This window comes from Melitaea cinxia, chromosome 23 (assembly GCF_905220565.1).
Source record: "Melitaea cinxia chromosome 23, ilMelCinx1.1, whole genome shotgun sequence".
Taxonomy (NCBI): domain Eukaryota; kingdom Metazoa; phylum Arthropoda; class Insecta; order Lepidoptera; family Nymphalidae; genus Melitaea; species Melitaea cinxia.
This window is the reverse complement of record NC_059416.1, coordinates 1,828,215-1,848,289: the sequence shown is the minus strand read 5'-3', so window position 1 is coordinate 1,848,289 and position 20,075 is coordinate 1,828,215. Positions and strand designations below refer to the sequence as shown.

The following is a 20,075-nucleotide window of genomic DNA, read 5'->3' as shown; positions in this document are numbered from 1 at the left end:
TCGTATTAATATACAATTAATTGTAACATTATTTTTTAAATTTCCATTTCCTAAACTGTTGTATAGTTACAAAAAAAAAAAGAATATTAAATTTTGAAAATTAAACTACTACTGCATTTTTCAAAAAAATCCAAGTTAATTTTGTATGGTGATATGTTATAAGCAAAGATATATCTGTGTATAAAACGAGTAAATACAGTTTCTAGTCAAATAAAAATTTAAAAAACTAATTATATTTATATTATATAATAATAAATTGATAATCAAGAATAATATGATGATGATGATGATGATGATTATCAATTTTGAATTAAAATGCCTTCAGTGCACCTTAATACACATTAATTAACTTTATTCATAAATTTTAAATGTCCAATAGATTTTTTGTTTGTTTTCAATTGTATTTTTTAATAGGTGTAAAAAGTTGTGCCTTAAAAGTAAATAAACAATTTTATAAATTTTGTATTAGATTGAAAATAAGTATGAAGTTTTAAAATTGAATTTTACTTTTATTTTTAAAGTAGCTGACGGGACAGACTTCGTTCTGTCAAAAGTTAATAGTAAAAATTAAATTATTTTAAAAAAAAATAACAAAAAAAAATTAGCCTAATTGGTCGAGCCATTCTCGAGTTATGCGCTTAGCAATATTCATTTTTATTTATATAGATTTGCGATCCGTGTTGACTTAATAATTCTAGTACGCTTGATACTTTCTCTACTTTAATAATTAATTTTGTTCATAAGAATAATATTTAAATTTGTTTTACTAATAATAAAATCAAACAAGTCATAATTTTTTACTTATGACGTGATCATTTAGAAATTTTTGAACAGATTAACAATTGAAAATTGTTAAGATCAAGCCTGAAGATTTGTTAATTATTGACCTTTATAATAATATAAACTACTCAGTATTTTTACCATTTTGTAAATGTTATTTATTAAATTAAATAAACACGGAAAAAGAATATCGTTTTTTATTTTATTGAATATAAATTATTTTTTGTATACCTACGTTATTACCACTTACCTACCAATACCTTAGAGCATTTAATGATGAAATATAAAATGCCGGAAAAACATTGTAATTATTATAAAAGGGAAACACCGACGTTTATTACTCATACTAGTTGTAGATTATTGCCACAAAACATCAATTTGGTAATAAATTCAAACTTCAGAAACAGTCCACACAGTCGTCCAACGAAGCTGTCTAAAAAGGGTAATCGTGTGGAGTAACGCAGGTAGACGAAATCGAGACGCAACTCCGCTGCCGCCCGAATTAATAATAACAATTTATTTATTCACTCCTTTTAACAAAACAATTTACAGTACGTTAAGTATTCACATTTTAAACAGAAACATATACAAGTTAACGTTGGCAGCCGTAATAGTATAAACTGTGATACAGCTGCCTGTTTTTTAATTAGATAATAGCTCGGGACATAACTTTTATGGTTGACTCGTGGTTGTTGACGCCCTCTGTATTTGAAATTGTTTAAAAATTAAGAAACATTTCGGTTCAACAGATTATATGCCCAATTAATTAATGTGGCAGTTTTATGAACTTGTCAAGTCCACACACAAATATACATTAAACAATCTCCCGAAATAAAGAAAAACTTCAAACTAATATAAACATAAGAAATTTACATTAAATTAAACATGGTTTAAAAGGAATTAGCACTAAAAAGTAGATAAAAAAATGAAAAAAAAAAAATATGTAAAAAAAAATTATTTAGAGTACGACCGCTTTAGGAAGTTACATTATAAAATGTGAAAACCAGGGTTGTGTAAGCATTTTTATTAAATAAAATCCCTTGGGCGTTTAAACTAAATTTTATTAAGAAATGAATATTAATGACAACATGTATATATGTATTTGTTTATCTCAAACATTTCACTTTACACTGGCTTGTAATCCAACTTGCTTTCGAGTTTCTTGTTGTCTGCGACCTTGCGCACTGCTTTCATTAGATCCTCCTAAATATGGAAATAAATCAATTAGATTATAATTTAAACAATTTATTATATAGAATCAAATAATATTTATTAAAAAAAAATGTGTGTCAGTTCCGACGCATGATTGGTTTTTACTGGTCAGTTTACTCCGTCAGATCGACTGTCTAAATAGGCAGAAAAAAAGTAATACTAGTCTAAGAAAAAGATTAATACCAAATTTGTGACGCTCTAGGTTGTTAAGCCTGACGTGATTTATGGACGACCCCGAAGGATCTTACTATTTAAAATATAACTAAACCCTACCTGTACAATATATTCTCTTTCCGCACGGATAGCAAACAGTCCGGCCTCAGTGCACACATTCCTAAGGTCGGCTCCGTTGAACCCATCAGACAGCTTTACAACAGCTTCGTAATCCATTTCACCGTGTTTAGCTATGGGTGCAGCGTGTATCTTGAGAATCTCCAGCCTGAGGAGTAACAAACAATCATAATCTCAGATCTTAAGATCGGTCCCTATATAAAAATAAAAAAAAACATATTGATATTGTAATTTCTACATATGAATTTCTTAACAAAATTATTGATATTTAGTTATTTTTATATTATCAACTGAGTAGGTATATTTTTATTGACATTGTAAATTTTAATTATTGTATTTTGATAAGATTGTATATTTTAAATTCTACATTTATCATTATTTTCTTCATTTGTCATACCTGTGTTTTTGCGTTTTTTTTTTTTTAATTTTGATTGACTTACTCGTGTCTGGGGCAAAGCTCTGTAAACTTATGTATGAAATAAATAAATAAATATGGTTTGTAAATTAAAGCAAGTCTATTGCCCACTTTATTCCCCCGATTCTCTTCGGAAGCTTTAGCTAACTTACCATAAGAACACAACACTGCTTGAAAGCAGTATTATTTAGCTATGATCTTCTGTAAGGTCGAGGTACTTCCCGAGGCGGTCTAGTCCAGATTATAAGATGTTTCTGTCTGTACCCTCAATGTGTATATGTAACTACTAGCGACCCGCCCCATCTTCGCACGGGTGCAATTCTGATACTAAATATACTACAGAATGTCTTTATTTATAGTGAGAAGCTAGCTTATAGCATGGTTATTAACATAATAACAACAACATTCAAATATGCGTTGTTAGATTACACGTTGTTACAGAATGCGTTGAAGAAATAAAGGTTCACTGCTCGTTCCCCGAAGGCGATAGCGTGATAATATGTAGCCTATATGTTGACCCGACTTCTTAATAATATTCGTGCTAAATTTGAAAGTAAATACTTAAGAAAGCAGTACTTTTTGAGTTTATCCCGGACATACAAACAGACAAAAATTCTAAAAACTATATTTTTGGCTTTGGTATTGATTGTAGATCACACCCCAAGTATTCTTTAAAAAAATATTCAATGTACTGTTTTGACTTTCCTACCATTTTATTATATGTATAGATGTAGTAGTGAGTATAAGCCCTTATTAGTTAATCTTACCGAGCTTGTTCATTAGGTAGCGGTATCTCAATCTTCCTATCCAGTCTACCGGGTCGGAGTAGGGCAGGGTCCAGGGTATCAGGTCGGTTGGTGGCCATGATGATCTTCACTTGACCCAGGGAATCGAAACCGTCCATTTGATTAAGTAGTTCCATTAGTGTACGTTGGATTTCACGATCTGCACTCGTACCTTCTGAGAAACGTCTTCCACCTGACGGTAGAAATATTACATATTTAGTTTAATAATTTTTATATCATTTGAATACTTATGTACTGTGTGGCTACGGTAGTAAAGAATATAGCCTCTCTTCCCGTGGGTGTCGTAAGAGGCGACTAAGGGATAACACAGTTCCACTACCACCTTGGAACTTAAAAAGCCGACCGGTGGCGGGATAACCATCCAACTGCTGGCTTTGAAATACACAGGCCGTAGACGGGCAGCAGCGTCTTCGGTGCGACAAAGCCAGTACTGCGGTCACCAACCCGCCTGCCCAGCGTGGTGACTATGGGCAACACACATGAGTTCACGCTATTTTTGGCGTAAACTTGTGGAGGCCTACGTCCAGCAGTGGACTGTATAGGCTGTAATGATGATGAATACTTATATCACTCGCATTGGAGCAGCGTGGTGAATTAAGCTCTGATCCTTCTCCTAGATGGGGAAAGAGGCCTGTGCCCCGCAATGGGATATTACAGGCGGAAGCATGTAATTCTACTATTCACAAGCACACATTTGTCTGTGTCTACAATCTGGGGTTGGGCACTTTATTGCGTGTATTACATGAGTAACAGGTGACTGTTGTTTTAGGTAAATATTGTTGACGGGAAACTTCTTTAGAATTGTTGTGACTCAATGAAACGAAAATGCGTCACGATAAAGAAACATAAATAAATAGGAAAGAATGAGATAGAACACATTACTGCTCAAAGCGCGTAAGCGACGCGTTTTGCATAGCACTTACGACCTTTTTCACGAGACCCTCATCATCTTTGATAGAGAACAAATCGCAACGGTCTAAAGTCTGTTCAACGAGAAGAGATACCAAATGTAAACAAAGCCCATCATTTTTTCGTAGCGACGATGGAACAAACAAAATATAGTCTATCTCTTTCTATCTTGTTTGTTTGCTATCTGCTGCACGTCTCTCTGCAAGGTCGAACGATATTCTAACCGGCCTTAAAAACAATCGGAACGCGGACGACCGTTTGATTTTGTATTATTTATTTTTATTTCATTTCGTGTCCTGAAGCGCGTCATTTTTATATTTCGATAATTACTATTTAAGAAGTATCAAATCTTAAATACATAATTATATTTAATTCAGTAATTATCAAAATATAAATACATTTTACATTTTAAAAATTTGTGTAAGTAAAAAAAAGGTTACAAAACCCTGCATAGTTGAATGACCTCACATTTGGTTTGTTTACATTTGGTATCTCGGCTCATTGAACGCACTATAGCTTCCTATGACTTGTGAGAAGTTTCACTTCTGCCATATGCATTGCCATTGCACACACACGCACACACTTTTTATACATGTGTGGTTTTTTTCTAATAAGTGTATGGTCGTATGTAACCAAAAATAAACCAAAGAGCTAACTAAACTAACCCAATAGCACTTGTAAACTGATTTTGTGCCTAAACTATTTACACATATTTGATGGTTTGATCATAATCGACTGATCGATTCTTAAGTTTTATGTAGTTTATACGATTGGTTTAATTTAAAAGTTGCTTGTCAATCTCACTGTGAGAATCAAACCAACAACCTTGGAGCTGGAGCTGAGTCATGGGTGAACTACACCAAAGACCCACTGTCACTTTATCTATACCAAATTTTTTGCATGTCACAGTGTTTATTACAGAACTCCTCCGAAATATCATGACCGATTGTCATAAAAGTTTTCATGTATATTTGGTAGGCCTGAAGGTCGTAGGCTATTTTTTATACCCCAAGTGATTATGGTGTTCCTGTTCATATGGTAGAACAGTGTTGGCCGAGGGTCAGCTAGTATTGATATAAATCCTCACCGATAGCATCAATTTCATCCATGAATATGATGCAGGGTTGATGGTCTCTTGCGTAGTTAAACATCTCGCGGATAAGGCGGGCTGATTCACCAATGTACTTGTCTACGATCGCTGATGACACAACCTGTATTTGACAAACTAAACTTAATAACAGAAGTCTTAAACAGAGCCATCTAGTGGTGACGAAAATGGTTAAGGGTTTCATAGCGACTGGTAATAATCAACTGATTTTTGTCTATATTATTGACTAGGTGTGCCCGCGACTTCGTCCGCGTGGAATTTAACAAAAAAGTGATTGTTCAGTTTGTAGCTATAAAATGAATGAATTTTTCAGCTGCATCATCTGCTTTATCTGCCAGTGAAATTCCCGTCAAAATCGGTACAGGCGTTTCAGAGATTAGCCGGAACAAACAAACAGACAGACAGACAGAGAAAAATTGTAAAAAAATGTTATTTTGTTATATGTACCGTGTATACATCCATATGCATTTAGTAAAAAAAGGTTATTTTAATATTACAAACAGACACTCTAATTTTGTTTATTTGTATAGATTAATATATATTATAATTTAACTTAAATAAATTAATAATTTATTAATATCCTAAGAATATCGGCAATTGAGCATTAATCATGCATACATACATACTGGGATTTATAATAGTTTAGTAACAATAAAAAAATTACTTGAAATATAAATAATCACTCTACTGCACTGAACATACAAAAATAGCTATTAATATTAAAAAAAAAACGGCATACCTTTAAGAAGTTAGCATCTAGCTGAGAAGCTACGGCCCTAGCTAACAAAGTCTTGCCAGTACCGGGCGGCCCGTATAACAAGCATCCCTTAGGTGGAGTGATTCCCACACGGACAAAGAGTTCTGGATTCATTAGTGGCAGTTCGATTACCTGTAATGTAAAATAATAATACATATACCAATTAGTTTGCTCAAAAACAAAAAAATTAACTTCAATCACATCAACGAGTTATATGAAGTAGTTAGAGAAAAAAAAAATAGTCAAGTAAATATGTATTATGAAGAATAACTTAAAAAGTATTTGTCAGATCTCGATCAAATTTAAATTGGAAAACACATCAAGCACCGACTTCTGATTAAAGAAAGAATGATCAAAATCAGTACACAAGCAGAACATTATACTAGAATACGATCTATAACATCCACTGCTGGGCAAAGCCATTCTTTTTCCATGTAGGAGAAGGATCTGAGGATATGCGGTAGAACACATAATATAGAATTATTAAGTCAAATTGAGAACATTCTTCTTTTTTCGAAGCCGGTTAGTGATAATAAGACAGATTCTGATCATTGAAAATGATTTTACCAGACTTAAAAAAAGTAGGTACTCAATTTGACTGTGTTTTGTTCTAATGACTTCTTTATTCACAAGTTAGTGCTTGTTGTGTGGTCTCATTTATATTTGAACGAGATCTGACAAGAACCATTTGAGTTGTCTTCAGTAATACATTTTATATTGATTATGTTGATGTTCTCATTTTATTATTTGTCAATGTATATTGAAAGTGAACGTGTCGTCGCGATTATCTATATGTGACGCAAAAACTTTGTACCCCTTTTTACATAAATTGCGCGGACGGAGGAGTATGACACACAACACACAAACTATAAGCTAGTTTATATAGCGAAGATGTGCAGGAAGCTAATATTTTTTTTTATTATGCATAAAATACATTAAATCTATAAAAAAAAATTACACACACTACCATGTATTTGACACACCACGCATATATACTCTTTTGTTTACTATATAGAAGTATAGTCTTTGACAGCAGAAGCTTAATAATGTTCAAACTTATAATTTAAATTAATTATGGTCAAATTTCGACCACTGGGTGACCGCTAGTAATTATAATACTACGATAAATAAACAAGTCTTACCTCTCTCAGTTGCCTGATCTGTTCCTGCAGACCACCGATAGCAGAGTAAGTGACGTCACCCGGGTCTTCATGACTCATGTTGTAAACAAGGGGATCCACCTAAAATAATAATAATAACAATAACAGTAATAAATGCTCATGCTCAATATAAATTTTGTAAATCGTTTTAGAATTAAAAAATTGAGAAATGAAAGAGATTGTATAATTTTGTTCAAATCTATAATCTATAATATATATAAACGCGAAAGGTCATTCATCACGAAATCTCCGAAACTATAACACCTACAAACTTGAAATTTGGCAAGTAGACTCCTTATAGAACGTAGACATCCGCTAAGAACGGATTTTATGAAACTCAGCCCCTAAGGGGGTAAAATAGGGGTTGGAAGTTTGTATGAGAGTCCCACGTTTTTGACGTAAGAGACTTGAAATTTAAAATGTAAGCTCTATAGATAGATGGTGAAAAGGTGTCCAAATAATGTATCTTTAGAAATCAACCCCTTTTTGGGTTAAAACGGGGGATAGTAGGTCGGCTCACTGATCACGAAATCTCCGAAACTATAACAGTTACAAACTTGAAATTTGGCAGAAAGGCTCCTTATAGGCGTAGACATCCGCTAAGAACGAATTTTACAAAATTCGACCCTTAAGGGGGTAAAAAGGGGGTTGGAAGTTTGTATAAAAGTCCCATGTTTTTGAAGTAAGAGACTTGAAATTTAAAATGTATACCTTATAGATGATGAGAAGGTGTTCAAATAATGAATCTTTAGAAATCAACTCCCTTTTGGGGTTAAAACGGGGGATGGTAGGTTTACTCACTCATCACGAAATCTCCGAAACTATAACACCTACAAACTTGAAATTTGGCAGATAGGCTTCTTATAGGGCGTAGACATTCGCTAAGAACGGGTTTTACAAAACTCCACCCCTAAGGGGGTAAAACGGGGTTTGGAAGTTTGTATGAAAGTCCTATGTTTTTGAAGTAAGAGACTTGAAATTTAAAATGTATGCTCTATAGATAGTGTGAAGGTGTCCAAATACTGTATATTTAGAAATCAACCCCTTTTGGGGTTAAAACGGGGGATGGTAGGTTGATTCACTCATCACGAAATCTCCGAAACTATAATACCTACAAACTTGAAATTTGGCAGGTACGTTTCTTATAGGGCGTATACATTTGCTAAGAACGAATTTTATGAAACTCTACCCCTAAGGGGATAAAACGGGGGTTGGAAGTTTGTATGAAAGTCCTATGTTTTTGGAGGAAGAGACTTGAAATTTAAAATGTATGCTCTATAGATAGTGAGAAGGTGTTCAAATAATGTATCTTTAGAAATCAACTCCCTTTTGGGGTTAAAATGGGGTATGGTAGGTTGACTCACTCATCACGAAATCTCTGAAACTATAACAGCTACAAACTTGAAATTTTGCAGATAGGTTCCTTATAGGGCGTAAACATCCGCTGAGAACGGATTTTACGAAACTCGATCCATAAGGGGATAAAACGGGGGTTGGAAGTTTGTATGAAAGTCCTATGTTTTTGAAGTAAGATACTTGAAATTTAAAATGTATCGTCTATAGATGGTGAGAAGATGTCCAAATAATGTATCTTTAGAAACCAACTACCTTTTGGGGTTAAAACGGGGAATGGTAGGTTGACTCACTCATCATGAAATCTCCGAAACTATAACACCTACATACTTTAAATTTGGCAAGTAGGTTTTGTATAGGACGTAAAAGATAAAACGGGGGTCGGAAGTTTGTATGAAAGGCCTATGTTTTTAAAGTAAGAGACGAAATTTAAAATGTATGCTCTATAGATGGTGAAAAGGAGTCCAAATAATGCATCGTAATCTATATATATAAAAGAGAAAGGTCACTGACTCACTCATCACGAGAACTCAAAAACCGCTGGATGGTCCATGCTTCCAGGATGGACAAAGATGAAATTTAGCAGGGAGGTAGATTATAGTTAGTAAACGTCTGCTAAGAACGGATTTTTTGATATTCCACTGCTAAGGCCGTTTGACAGCAGTTGGATAGTTATCCCGCCACCGGTCGGCTTTTTAAGTTCCAAGGTGGTAGTGGAACTATGATATCTCTTAGTCGCCTCTTACGACACCAACGGGAAGATAGGGGGCGCCTATATTTTTTATTGCCGTAACAACACAAATATTTTGTCCAAATGAAAGTCAAGTAATAAAATAAAAAATAAAAAATAAATTAAACAACTACCGCAGGTTAGCTGGAAGAGACTTCTTCTAGAGTTATCTCCACCGGCTTTCTACATATAAATTATATAATGTGTATAACGCCTGACTGAGCGCAGTAGTCAGTGGTCGTCGTCCGGGCTACATCTGACGCCCGTTAGCAATAGTTTTCATTCATTAGTTTTGATTCATTGCATATTGGAAAATTACTAAAATCGGAAACATCGACATTTTTTTTATTGTCCGCTTAACTTAAACACGCCAATACGCCAACACGCCAACATGCCAAAACTCCAACACGCCAACACGCCAACACTCCAACATGCCAACACGTCGAAACGCCAATACGTCAATGCGCCAACACGCCAATGTGCCAATACGCCATCACGCCAACAGTCCAACACGCCAACATGCCAACACACCAATACGCCAACACGCCAATACGCCAATACGCCAACACGCCAATGCGCCAACACGCCAATGTGCCAATACGCCAACACGCCAACAGTCCAACACGCCAACATGCCAACACGCCAACAGGTCAACACGCCAATACGCCAATGCGCCAATACGCCAACACGCCAATGCGCCAACACGCCAATGTGCCAATACGCCAACACGCCAACAGTCCAACACGCCAACACGCCAATACGCCAACACGCCAACACGCCAACACGCCAATACGCCAACACGCCAACACGCCAATACGCCAATGCGCCAACACGCCAATGTGCCAATACGCCAACACGCCAACACGCCAACAGTCCAACACGCCAACATGCCAACACGCCAATACGCCAATGCGCCAACACGCCCATGTGCCAATACGCCAACACGCCAATGCGCCAATACGCCAACACGCCAATGCGCCAACGTGCCAACGCGCAAATGCGCCAACACGACAGGACGCCAACAAAAATAACAAACCTGTTTAATAACGAACCGTTATTTATGATATTATATCTGTCCAGGTCCGGAAGAAGCCACTTCGCCATCTAAGGACATCGTGGCAAGTTTGCCGGGAAAATTTTGTGACTCACTGATTTAAACGCGGGCGAAGCCGCGGGCACAGCTAGTACAAATATATAAATATTTGTTTTCTAAAGAGTGCTAATAATGGTCTGATGGTTTTAATGAGTTTTGTTATATTGTATAATAAAAAAACGAGTGTGCTTTAGACCACACGACTGAAGTAAAACTTCTTCAGCAATAGGCCTGCATTGTCTTAGATATTGTATATACAAAACGTAACTGGCTATGAGAGAAAGAAAATGTGTGCTCACACCAATCTCTCTCTTGCGTGAAGAAGATGTACTTCCTGACATATTGACCAGCTTATTCCCTAAGTTAAGCATGCGTAAAAAGTTTTATTTCAAAAATTATTAACTTACAACCCATACAGAATAGGGCAGCATTTTTAATGACTACCTAACTAACCTAACCTAACTAAGCAACAGTGGCTCGATTTACTCGAACATTTTAAAGAATTAAACACATGAAACTTGATATGATGATTTTTATTTTCGGTTTAAGCGAACCGCTTAATTGGCTAAAGCGCGGACATGGTCAGTCGGAGACACGGGTTCGAACCCCGCTGGAGTGGTCAATTTTTGATATGATATTCAAAAATGTTTAGAATTCCTAATGTGTGGGTAACACAAAAATAAAATCGTACACATGAAACTTGGTTAAATTAAAAAAAAAACCAAATGAAAATCTGAGAAAGATGAAATAGACATTGACAACATTGATTGACAAATTTTACAGTATTTGTAAATCATTGATAAATCTTATCAATATTAGCAAATTTACTTTATACTGAATGACCATACAGTCTAAAATTTGGCCTACTTTTATCCCAACATTACTACTATGTGTTTTGGAAATAGGCTGGCAAAGAGCATAGCAAATTTTTTACCTCTCTTGGCAAATGTCTCATGATGGTCAGCGTTGTCATATCCAAGGCGACTCTGGTGCCTCCCTTTAGCTTGTTTTTGTCTAATTGACGTCGGCAACCCACAACATATCTCGGTCCATTTGTTGCCTTTACAATAACTGAAATAATAATTAGTACATAATTTAGTTATATCTGTTTCTATAATTTATAAAGGGTCATAGCATAAACTTTTAAAGCCTCTTTCAGTCTTTGGTAACTTAAATTTCTAGTAATGAAATAAATATTGTTATGTTAACTGTTTTAAAGCTTATTATACTGTAAAAGTAAATAAATGATTCCTCTTTATAACAAATAGATAAAAAATAGTATTGTATTAAATGTCTTAGTTACTTACATTTTTCTTCTGTCAACTGCTTGAGAACTTCACCGACTATCTGACCAACACTTTGTAATGCTTTTAAATCATTCTCGCTTTTGTCGTATTGCTTGGTGAGATCTTTTAACTGTTCTCGCACTGGAATTATACAAGATATGCATATTACTATTCAATATTGATGAATTTAACGGATGTTTGTGCAGTGTCAATATAATATTAGTATCGCAAGGAAATACTTAAATATTTATGGTATTATGAAAAAATTTCTATGGAAATAAAGTAAAATATTCACTAAGAAACATTTTAAAACATTAAATAATAAAGAAAACTTAACAAAAAATTATACCGAAAATGATGATTAGGCATAATCGAGTACTATATTTACTTACTATCTTTTAATCTTGACTCCACTTCTTTGTGTTCCATTAACTTCTTACGATAATCTTGAAATGCTTTTTCTCTCATAGAATCCATGGTTATTATGTTTATTATTTAACGTTTAATTAGAAATAGAATCACCCTACACAAATGATTCTTAAATTTGTTGTTTTAAAATTTATCCCCAATAGGGAAAGGCAAAGGACTATAATCCATACAGCCTAGTCTGAATTTATTCTTAAATTTGTTTGACTTTGACATTAAAATAACAGATAAGTAAGATTCGGTTCCAATTTGGTTCCAATAAAGATTATACAATAGCTGAATCCTGAATGACAAGCAAGTTGCTTTATTACTTAGTAATTAGTTTTTGTTACATACCTCTTTTGAATATATAATATAAATATTAAGTATTGCAAATTATTAAAATAAAATCGTTCCACAAAACTCTTAAATATTTATGTTGATTGATTTTATGACTACATGCTGTGTGGTTACAGCATTAAAGATTATAGCTACCTCCTCTCTTCCCGTGGCTGTCGTAAGAGGCGACTAAGGGATAACATAGTTCCACTACCACCTTGGAACTAAAAAAGCCGACTGATGGAGGGATAATCATCTAACTGCTGGCTTTGAAATACACAGGCCAAAGACGGTGAATGATCTGTGGGGCATTTCAGTTAAATTAATTAGTTCTATCATTGATGACCTCGCTCCGTACTTAGCTTCAATTTTTAACAATGCTATTAAAGTGGGGTCTTTTCCAGATTTGCTAAAATGTAGTAAAGTTTTACCACTTTTTTAAAAGGGAAGTCGAAGTGATCCCAGTAATTATAGACCCATTTCAATCCTACCGTCCTTAAGTAAAACATTTGAAAAAATTATTCTAAATCAACTTCTTTTCCATTTTAAAGTTAATGGAATTTTTCACAGTGAACAATATGGTTTCACTAGAGGTCGCTCTACGACAGATGCTGGTGTGGCACTTCTCAAACATATTGTTACGTGTTAGGGTTCGAAGGATTTGGAGAGAAAGACCTGCTGACTCTTTTCAAGACTTTATTCACTAGCACTAGGTCCAACACAAAGCACTAGGTTCAAACACTAAGCACTAAGTTCAAACACTAAGCACTCACAATGTCCTCAGTCGTAGCCAATGTCGTAGGTTTCGCTGGTACCACTCTTGATCACTAGTTTTCACTCTTGAAGTCGCCTCGAAGATCGCTCAAACTGAACTGTACTCGCTCGCCTCCCTGCGGCTATTTATATCGGCCGACACGAGGCCCAGACCATTCTGGAAAGTTCGCGCATGTGCCCGGTTTTCGAGACTATACTTCTACAAAGTTCCACAGTAGTTCCTCTAACGCCATCTAGTATTGAGTGGAGAGTTTCATGCGGTCTCTGTCTTTGTGTGGTTTCAATGGTTGCCGCTAGATGGCGCTAGTTTCTTCGAGTGTTCGTAACACTACTCCCCTCTTAGAGATGCTCGTCCCGAGCATCGTTGTTACTGCCATGGTAACGCGCCAAACGGTCTAGGTGTACCACTTTGAATGCCCCTCTTGGTTGCTTTTGAATCCTGTAAGTCACATCATTCAGTCGGGTAACCACTTTGTATGGACCGTCCCACTTGGTCTGCAACTTTGGAGATTTCCCTTTTCGGCGGGTTGGGTTATGCAGCCACACCAGTGACCCTTCCTTGAAGCCGCTCGTGTGCGATTTCCGGTCGTATCGGGTTTTCATGTTCTCACTTGACTGTAAACCATTTTCCCGAACCAAGGCGTGTATATAGCGCATTTTTTCCTTTAAATCGCTGACATAGTCTTGTACGGTATTTGATTCCTCCGGTGACCCTCCAGTCAATAGGTCTACTGGTATTCGTAATTCTCTACCGTAATTGACATACGCCGGGGTAGCTTTTATGCTCTCATGCTCGGCGGTTCGGTACGACAGAAGGAAGAGCGGTATATACTTGTCCCAATCTTTTTGTTTGTCGTCTACCAATTTCGCCAAATGCCTCTCAAGGGTCTGGTTAAATCTCTCAACCATTCCATCAGACTGTGGATGGTACGCGGTGGTCCTCGTCTTATGCATGCCCAAAATTCTGCATACTTCCTGGAATACTTGCGATTCGAAGTTCCTGCCCTGATCGGAATGGATTTCTAGAGGCACGCCAAAGCGACATATCACTTCTTCGACTAACTTAGAAGCGACTGTTGTAGCTTCTTGGTTTGGTATGGCGAACACTTCGGGCCATTTGGTGAAGTAGTCCATGACGACCATAAAATACTTGTTTCCCGATTCCGTTACAGGAAATGGCCCCGCTACGTCAACTGCAATTTGTTCCCACGGTGCACCGACGTTATACAACCGCAGATTCCCACGGCTCCTGGTCTGTGGTCCTTTTACAGCAGCGCAAGTAGTACATTTGCGGCACCAATCCTGTACATCATCTCGACAATGCAACCAGTAGAATCGTTCTCGCACTTTTGTTAACGTCCTCTTGACACCTAGATGACCTCCTGATACGCCATCATGTATTTCACGGAGAACATCTGGTACTCTCGTTCTTGGTACAATTATCTGAAGGTGGAACTCTCTGCCGTTAGTCTTCTCCCATTTCCGGTAGAGTATTCCGTTTTGAAGTATCAGACTGTCCCATTGAGCCCAGTACGCCTTAGTGACAGCGCCAGTGGGTGCAACCTCACTCCAGATTGGTTTTACGTCACCCCGTTTCTTCCATGTGATGATGTGCCGAAGGTCGTCATCTCTTTCTTGAGCTTCCCTCATAGCATCATTCTCCCAGATACCCAAAGAACTTGTTCTTGTTAGCTTTAATGGTACTTCATTAGATTCTTGCTTAACACAATGTATGCAGTCTTCCGAACATGGCCTTCGTGAGAGTACATCGGCATTCCCATACATCTTTCCACTGCGGTGTTTCGTCTTGAAGGCATACTCCTGATCCCGGGCAGGAGGCGAAGCCCTTTGCTTCTTCAGCTCCTCTATTTGTTCCTCGATCCTTTTCGTCCTTGCTATCTGGGTCTTCTTTTGTGGACAGTTGAGCTGAAGATGGCCCCTCTCACCGCACTTGTAGCACATGACTCCAGAATTTTTCTTCTTAGGAGCCTTAACCTCCCTGACTTCCACAGAGACCTCGCGGATCTTATGGGTCTGCCGTATGTCATGGCGAACAGCCTCGACCTCCAAAGCATGCGCCAATGCTTCCTTTAACGATGTATGGTGACGAAGCCTCACTGCAGCTCTGACCTCCAGGTCTTTGATTCCGTCGACAAATGCTTGAACAATATTCGTGTCTACCATCTTGGTGTCTGCTCCTGGGTGTGCCTTCCTGACGAGTTTCTCAATTTCCAACGCCCATTGTTGTAGTCCTTCTCCTGAGCGTTGGACTCTGTCACGCAGTTGGGCACGGACCACGTGCTCCAGATGTCGATCCCCGATCCCCGATCCCGTATCGAGATTCAAGTGCCTCCATCAAGTCTTGGAACCCATTTCCTGTATGTGGCAGTGCTTCCAAAACCGACAAAGCTTGCCCTCTGAGCGCGACAGTGAGAGCGGTCAGGCATTGCTCTTCCGTCCATCCATTGGCAGTAGCAACCGTCTGGAATTGTTGACGATAAGCGTTCCACGGAGTAGTACCGTCGTATGGAGGCACTTTCACTCTTGGTCCTTGCGCCACTCCGGTACTTCCACTAGACACCGCGGCTCCCGTGGTTTCAAGGCGCACTACTTTCTTCTGTAATTCAGTGAGGCCGGTTTTCACATTTTCAACATCCAATCCTAACCCAGTAACTCATTCTTCCACTACGTCGACATCTATTCGAAGCTTAGTCACCGCATCACTAACATCTTTTACAGCCCAAAGCGTTTTTTCTTGGAGCTCTTTTTGTTGCTCTTGTAATTCTTGCAATTTGAAACTTGTTTGCTCTTGTGCTTCTTGTAAAGCACTACGAATTTCAACCCTTTGCTGCTCTTGTGATTCTTGCAATTTGAAACTTGTTTGCTCTTGTGATTCTTGCAAAGCACGAATTTCAGCCCTTTGCAGCTCCATTAATTTAATTAAACTTCCTAATTGAAGAGCCACTTGAGAGTCTGTAGAAGCTACGGGGTCAGCGGGCGGGGCTTGGTCCACGTTGGGTGGAGCTTGGTCCCCAGTAGGTGTGGCCTCCGCAGCTCGTTGTGCCCTTGTCCTGACGCCCTCGACGTCCTTAAAGTCTTCTTTCGGAGTCAATGGCATCTCCAAATCCCACTTCTGACACCAGTTGTTACGTGTTAGGGTTCGAAGGATTTGGAGAGAAAGACCTGCTGACTCTTTTCAAGACTTTATTCACTAGCACTAGGTCCAACACAAAGCACTAGGTTCAAACACTAAGCACTAAGTTCAAAGACTAAGCACTCACAATGTCCTCAGTCGTAGCCAATGTCGTAGGTTTCGCTGGTACCACTCTTGATCACTAGTTTTCACTCTTGAAGTCGCCTCGAAGATCGCTCAAACTGAACTGTACTCGCTCGCCTCCCTGCGGCTATTTATATCGGCCGACACGAGGCCCAGACCATTCTGGAAAGTTCGCGCATGTGCCCGGTTTTCGAGACTATACTTCTACAAAGTTCCACAGTAGTTCCTCTAACGCCATCTAGTATTGAGTGGAGAGTTTCATGCGATCTCTGTCTTTGTGTGGTTTCAATGGTTGCCGCTAGATGGCGCTAGTTTCTTCGAGTGTTCGTAACAATATATATGACGCCTGGGAGAGATCACAAAATGCTATTGGTATATTTTGTGACCTATCAAAGGCATTCGATTGCGTGGATCACGGGATCTTATTAAGTAAACTTGAGTATTACGGCGTTAATGGTAGAGCTCTTAATCTAATTGCTTCATATCTATCTAATAGAATTCAACACGTATCAATAAACGGAACGAAGTCTTCTGGATCTGAGCTAAAAATGGGCGTTCCACAGGGGTCGATTCTGGGTCCATTTCTTTTTTTAATATATATAAATGATCTGCCATTTTATGTTAAATATATTTGTGATATAGTGCTATTTGCAGATTACACTTCTCTAATATTTAAAGTTGATAGGAAAAAAGTAAATTATGACGACGTGAACGTTTCTTTGTCGCGAATTCAAGATTGGTTTAAAATAAACAACTTGGTTTTGAACGCCAAACAAACCAAGTACGTTGTGTTTTCGTTACCTAATGTTAAGCATCCAAATTATAATTTTATAATAAATAACGAGAGGCTTGTTGTGAATGATACTACAGTTTTCTTAGGGATACATTTGGACTCAAAACTTCAGTGGAATTCCCATTTGTCATCCTTGAATGGTAGACTCAGCTCCGCGGCATTCGCAGTTAGAAAAGTACGACAACTGACCGACGTTGCAACTGCACGCTTAATATATTTTAGCTATTTCTATAGTGTTATGTCTTACGGTCTGTTACTGTGGGGTAATGCTGCAGATATTGAGACTATATTTATCTTGCAAAAAAGGGCTATTCGATTATGGAGGCATTACGATCTTGGAGCTCGAGTCTCCCTACGGGATGTTTTCCAAAAGGTGGACCTATTAATGATCGCGTCGCAGTATATTTATAACAATATTATGTATATCCGCCAGAATATTCATTGTTTTGAAATAAATAGTAATAATCGCATTGTAAACACGAGAAGGAATAACAAAATTGTAACTCCAAGTTTCCGACTGCGAAAAGTAAACATTTCCTTTCTGGGTTACGGTATTCGCATGTATAATAAAATACCACAAACGATTTTGGAATTGTTTTTATTAAAAAAAATAATAGATAAAGCTTATTACTCGGTGCAGGATTACATAGTTGATAAAGATGTGTGGACTTAGTGACGCTGTATTTCATGCAACATGTTTCTAATTTTGTACTAAAACACAGTTTATATATTATTTTCAAAAGAGTAACTGCGGAGTTTCTTGCCGATTCTTCTCTGCAGAATCTACATTCCGAATCGGTGGTAGCTTCACTTTTACAAAAATAATAATTTATTTTTAAAGTTTTGATTTGTAAAATGACGATTCGAAAGTGCTCTTAGAGCCTATTTGAATAAAGCTATTTTTGATTTTGATTTTGGTAGTAGCATCGGTATAGCATCATAGTAGCATCTTCGGTGCGACAAAGCCAGCCCTACGGTCACCAACCCGCCTGCCCAGCGTGGTGACTATGAGTAAAACACATGAGTTCACGCCATTTTTGGCGCGTACTTATGGAGGCCTATGTCCAGCAGTGGACTGCGATAGGCTGAATTGATGATGACTACATGGGAGTTTATTTTGGACAATGAAATTGCTTTTTTTGTAGTACACTACATTACACAAAAAAAGAATAATAAAATGTTATGCATACAATGCCAAGAAATTGAAGTGTTAACGATTTGATACTTCCGATTTTTGTGAGAAAAAAAAAAAACAAACGATTAATACACCTTTAAAATTAACATTTATTAAATTTTTACTTTCTTTCTGTTATTATTATTTTTTTGTCTCCTACATTTTCTTTTAGGTTTTGACCATGACTCATACTGACTCAATGTTTGGCGAATATATCCAAATTATTAAAATACTTCATCAAAGTCAAGTTACTACTGATCGTATAGCTCCACTAGTCAACCTTGTCAACATTTTTATCTCAGACATGTCGATCAACGATCAAAACATTTTATCTGATATTTTTGCCACTACAATACACACAATTTAATGTCCATGTGTTATAAGTTTTGGTTGATTAAAAGAGTACAACTAATAGATTGACAATCTTGCCAAAGACGTTAACAATGACGGGTAAAGTTTCCATATAGACTTGGAACAGATTATTATATTAGTTATTATATTGGTATCGATTGGCCGCTTCTCGATAAAAGATAACTAAATAACTATTATTTTATCTATAATAATATATATAAAAGCGAAAGGTCACTCATTCATCACGAAATCTCCGAAACTATAACACCTACAAACTTGAAATTTGGCAAGTAGGCTCCTTATAAGACGTAGGCATCCGCTAAGAACGGATTTTACGAAACTCGACCCCTAAGGGGGTAAAACGGGGGTTGGTAATTTATGTTGTGGTACTATGTTTTTGAAGTAAGATACTTGAAATTTAAAATGTATGCTCTACAGATGGTTAGAAGGTGTCTAAATAATTTATCTTTAGAAATCAACTCCCTTTTGGGGTTAAAACGGGGGATGGTAGGTTAACTCACTCATCATGAAATCTCCGCAACTAAAACAGCCACAAACTTGAAATTTGGCAGGTAGGTTCCTTATAGGGCGTAGACATCCGTTAATACCGAGTTTTATGAAACTCGACCCCTAAGGGGTTAAAAGTGGGGTTGAAAGTTTGTATGAAAGTGCTAGGTTTTTGAAGTAAGAGACTTTAAATTTAAAATGTATGCTCTATAGATGATAAAAAGGTGTCCAAATAATCTATCTTAAGAAATCAACACCCTTTTGGGGTTAAAATGGAGGATGGTAGGTTGACTCACTCATTACGAAATCTCCGAAACTATAACAGATACAAACTTGAAATTTGACAGGTAGGTTTCTTATAGGACGTAGACATTTGCTAAGAACCGATTTTACGAAACTCGACCCCTAAGGGGGTGAAACGGAGGTTGGTAGTTTGAATGAAAGTCCTATGTTTTTTAAGTAAGAGACTTGAAATTTAAAATGTAAACTCTATAGATGGTGAAAAAGTGTCCAAATAATGTATTTTTAGAGATCAACTCCTTTTTGGGGTTAAAC

At 37.1% G+C, this 20,075-nt stretch overlaps 1 protein-coding gene across 1 annotated transcript; it reads right to left on the bottom strand.

The window, feature by feature from the left end:
* Window positions 1-1,823: 1,823 nt before the first annotated feature.
* LOC123665027 (26S proteasome regulatory subunit 10B) lies at window positions 1,824-12,586 on the bottom strand. The gene is made up of 10 exons (XM_045599387.1): window positions 12,526-12,586; window positions 12,293-12,444; window positions 11,922-12,041; window positions 11,549-11,685; window positions 7,421-7,519; window positions 6,261-6,410; window positions 5,501-5,624; window positions 3,466-3,676; window positions 2,266-2,431; window positions 1,824-1,983 (listed from the first exon to the last, which is right to left on the bottom strand). The coding sequence occupies exons 2-10, from the start codon at window positions 12,375-12,377 to the stop codon at window positions 1,906-1,908; spliced, it is 1,170 nt and encodes a 389-aa protein (XP_045455343.1). The 5' UTR covers window positions 12,378-12,444; window positions 12,526-12,586; the 3' UTR covers window positions 1,824-1,905.
* Between the last annotated feature and the right edge of the window lie 7,489 nt (window positions 12,587-20,075).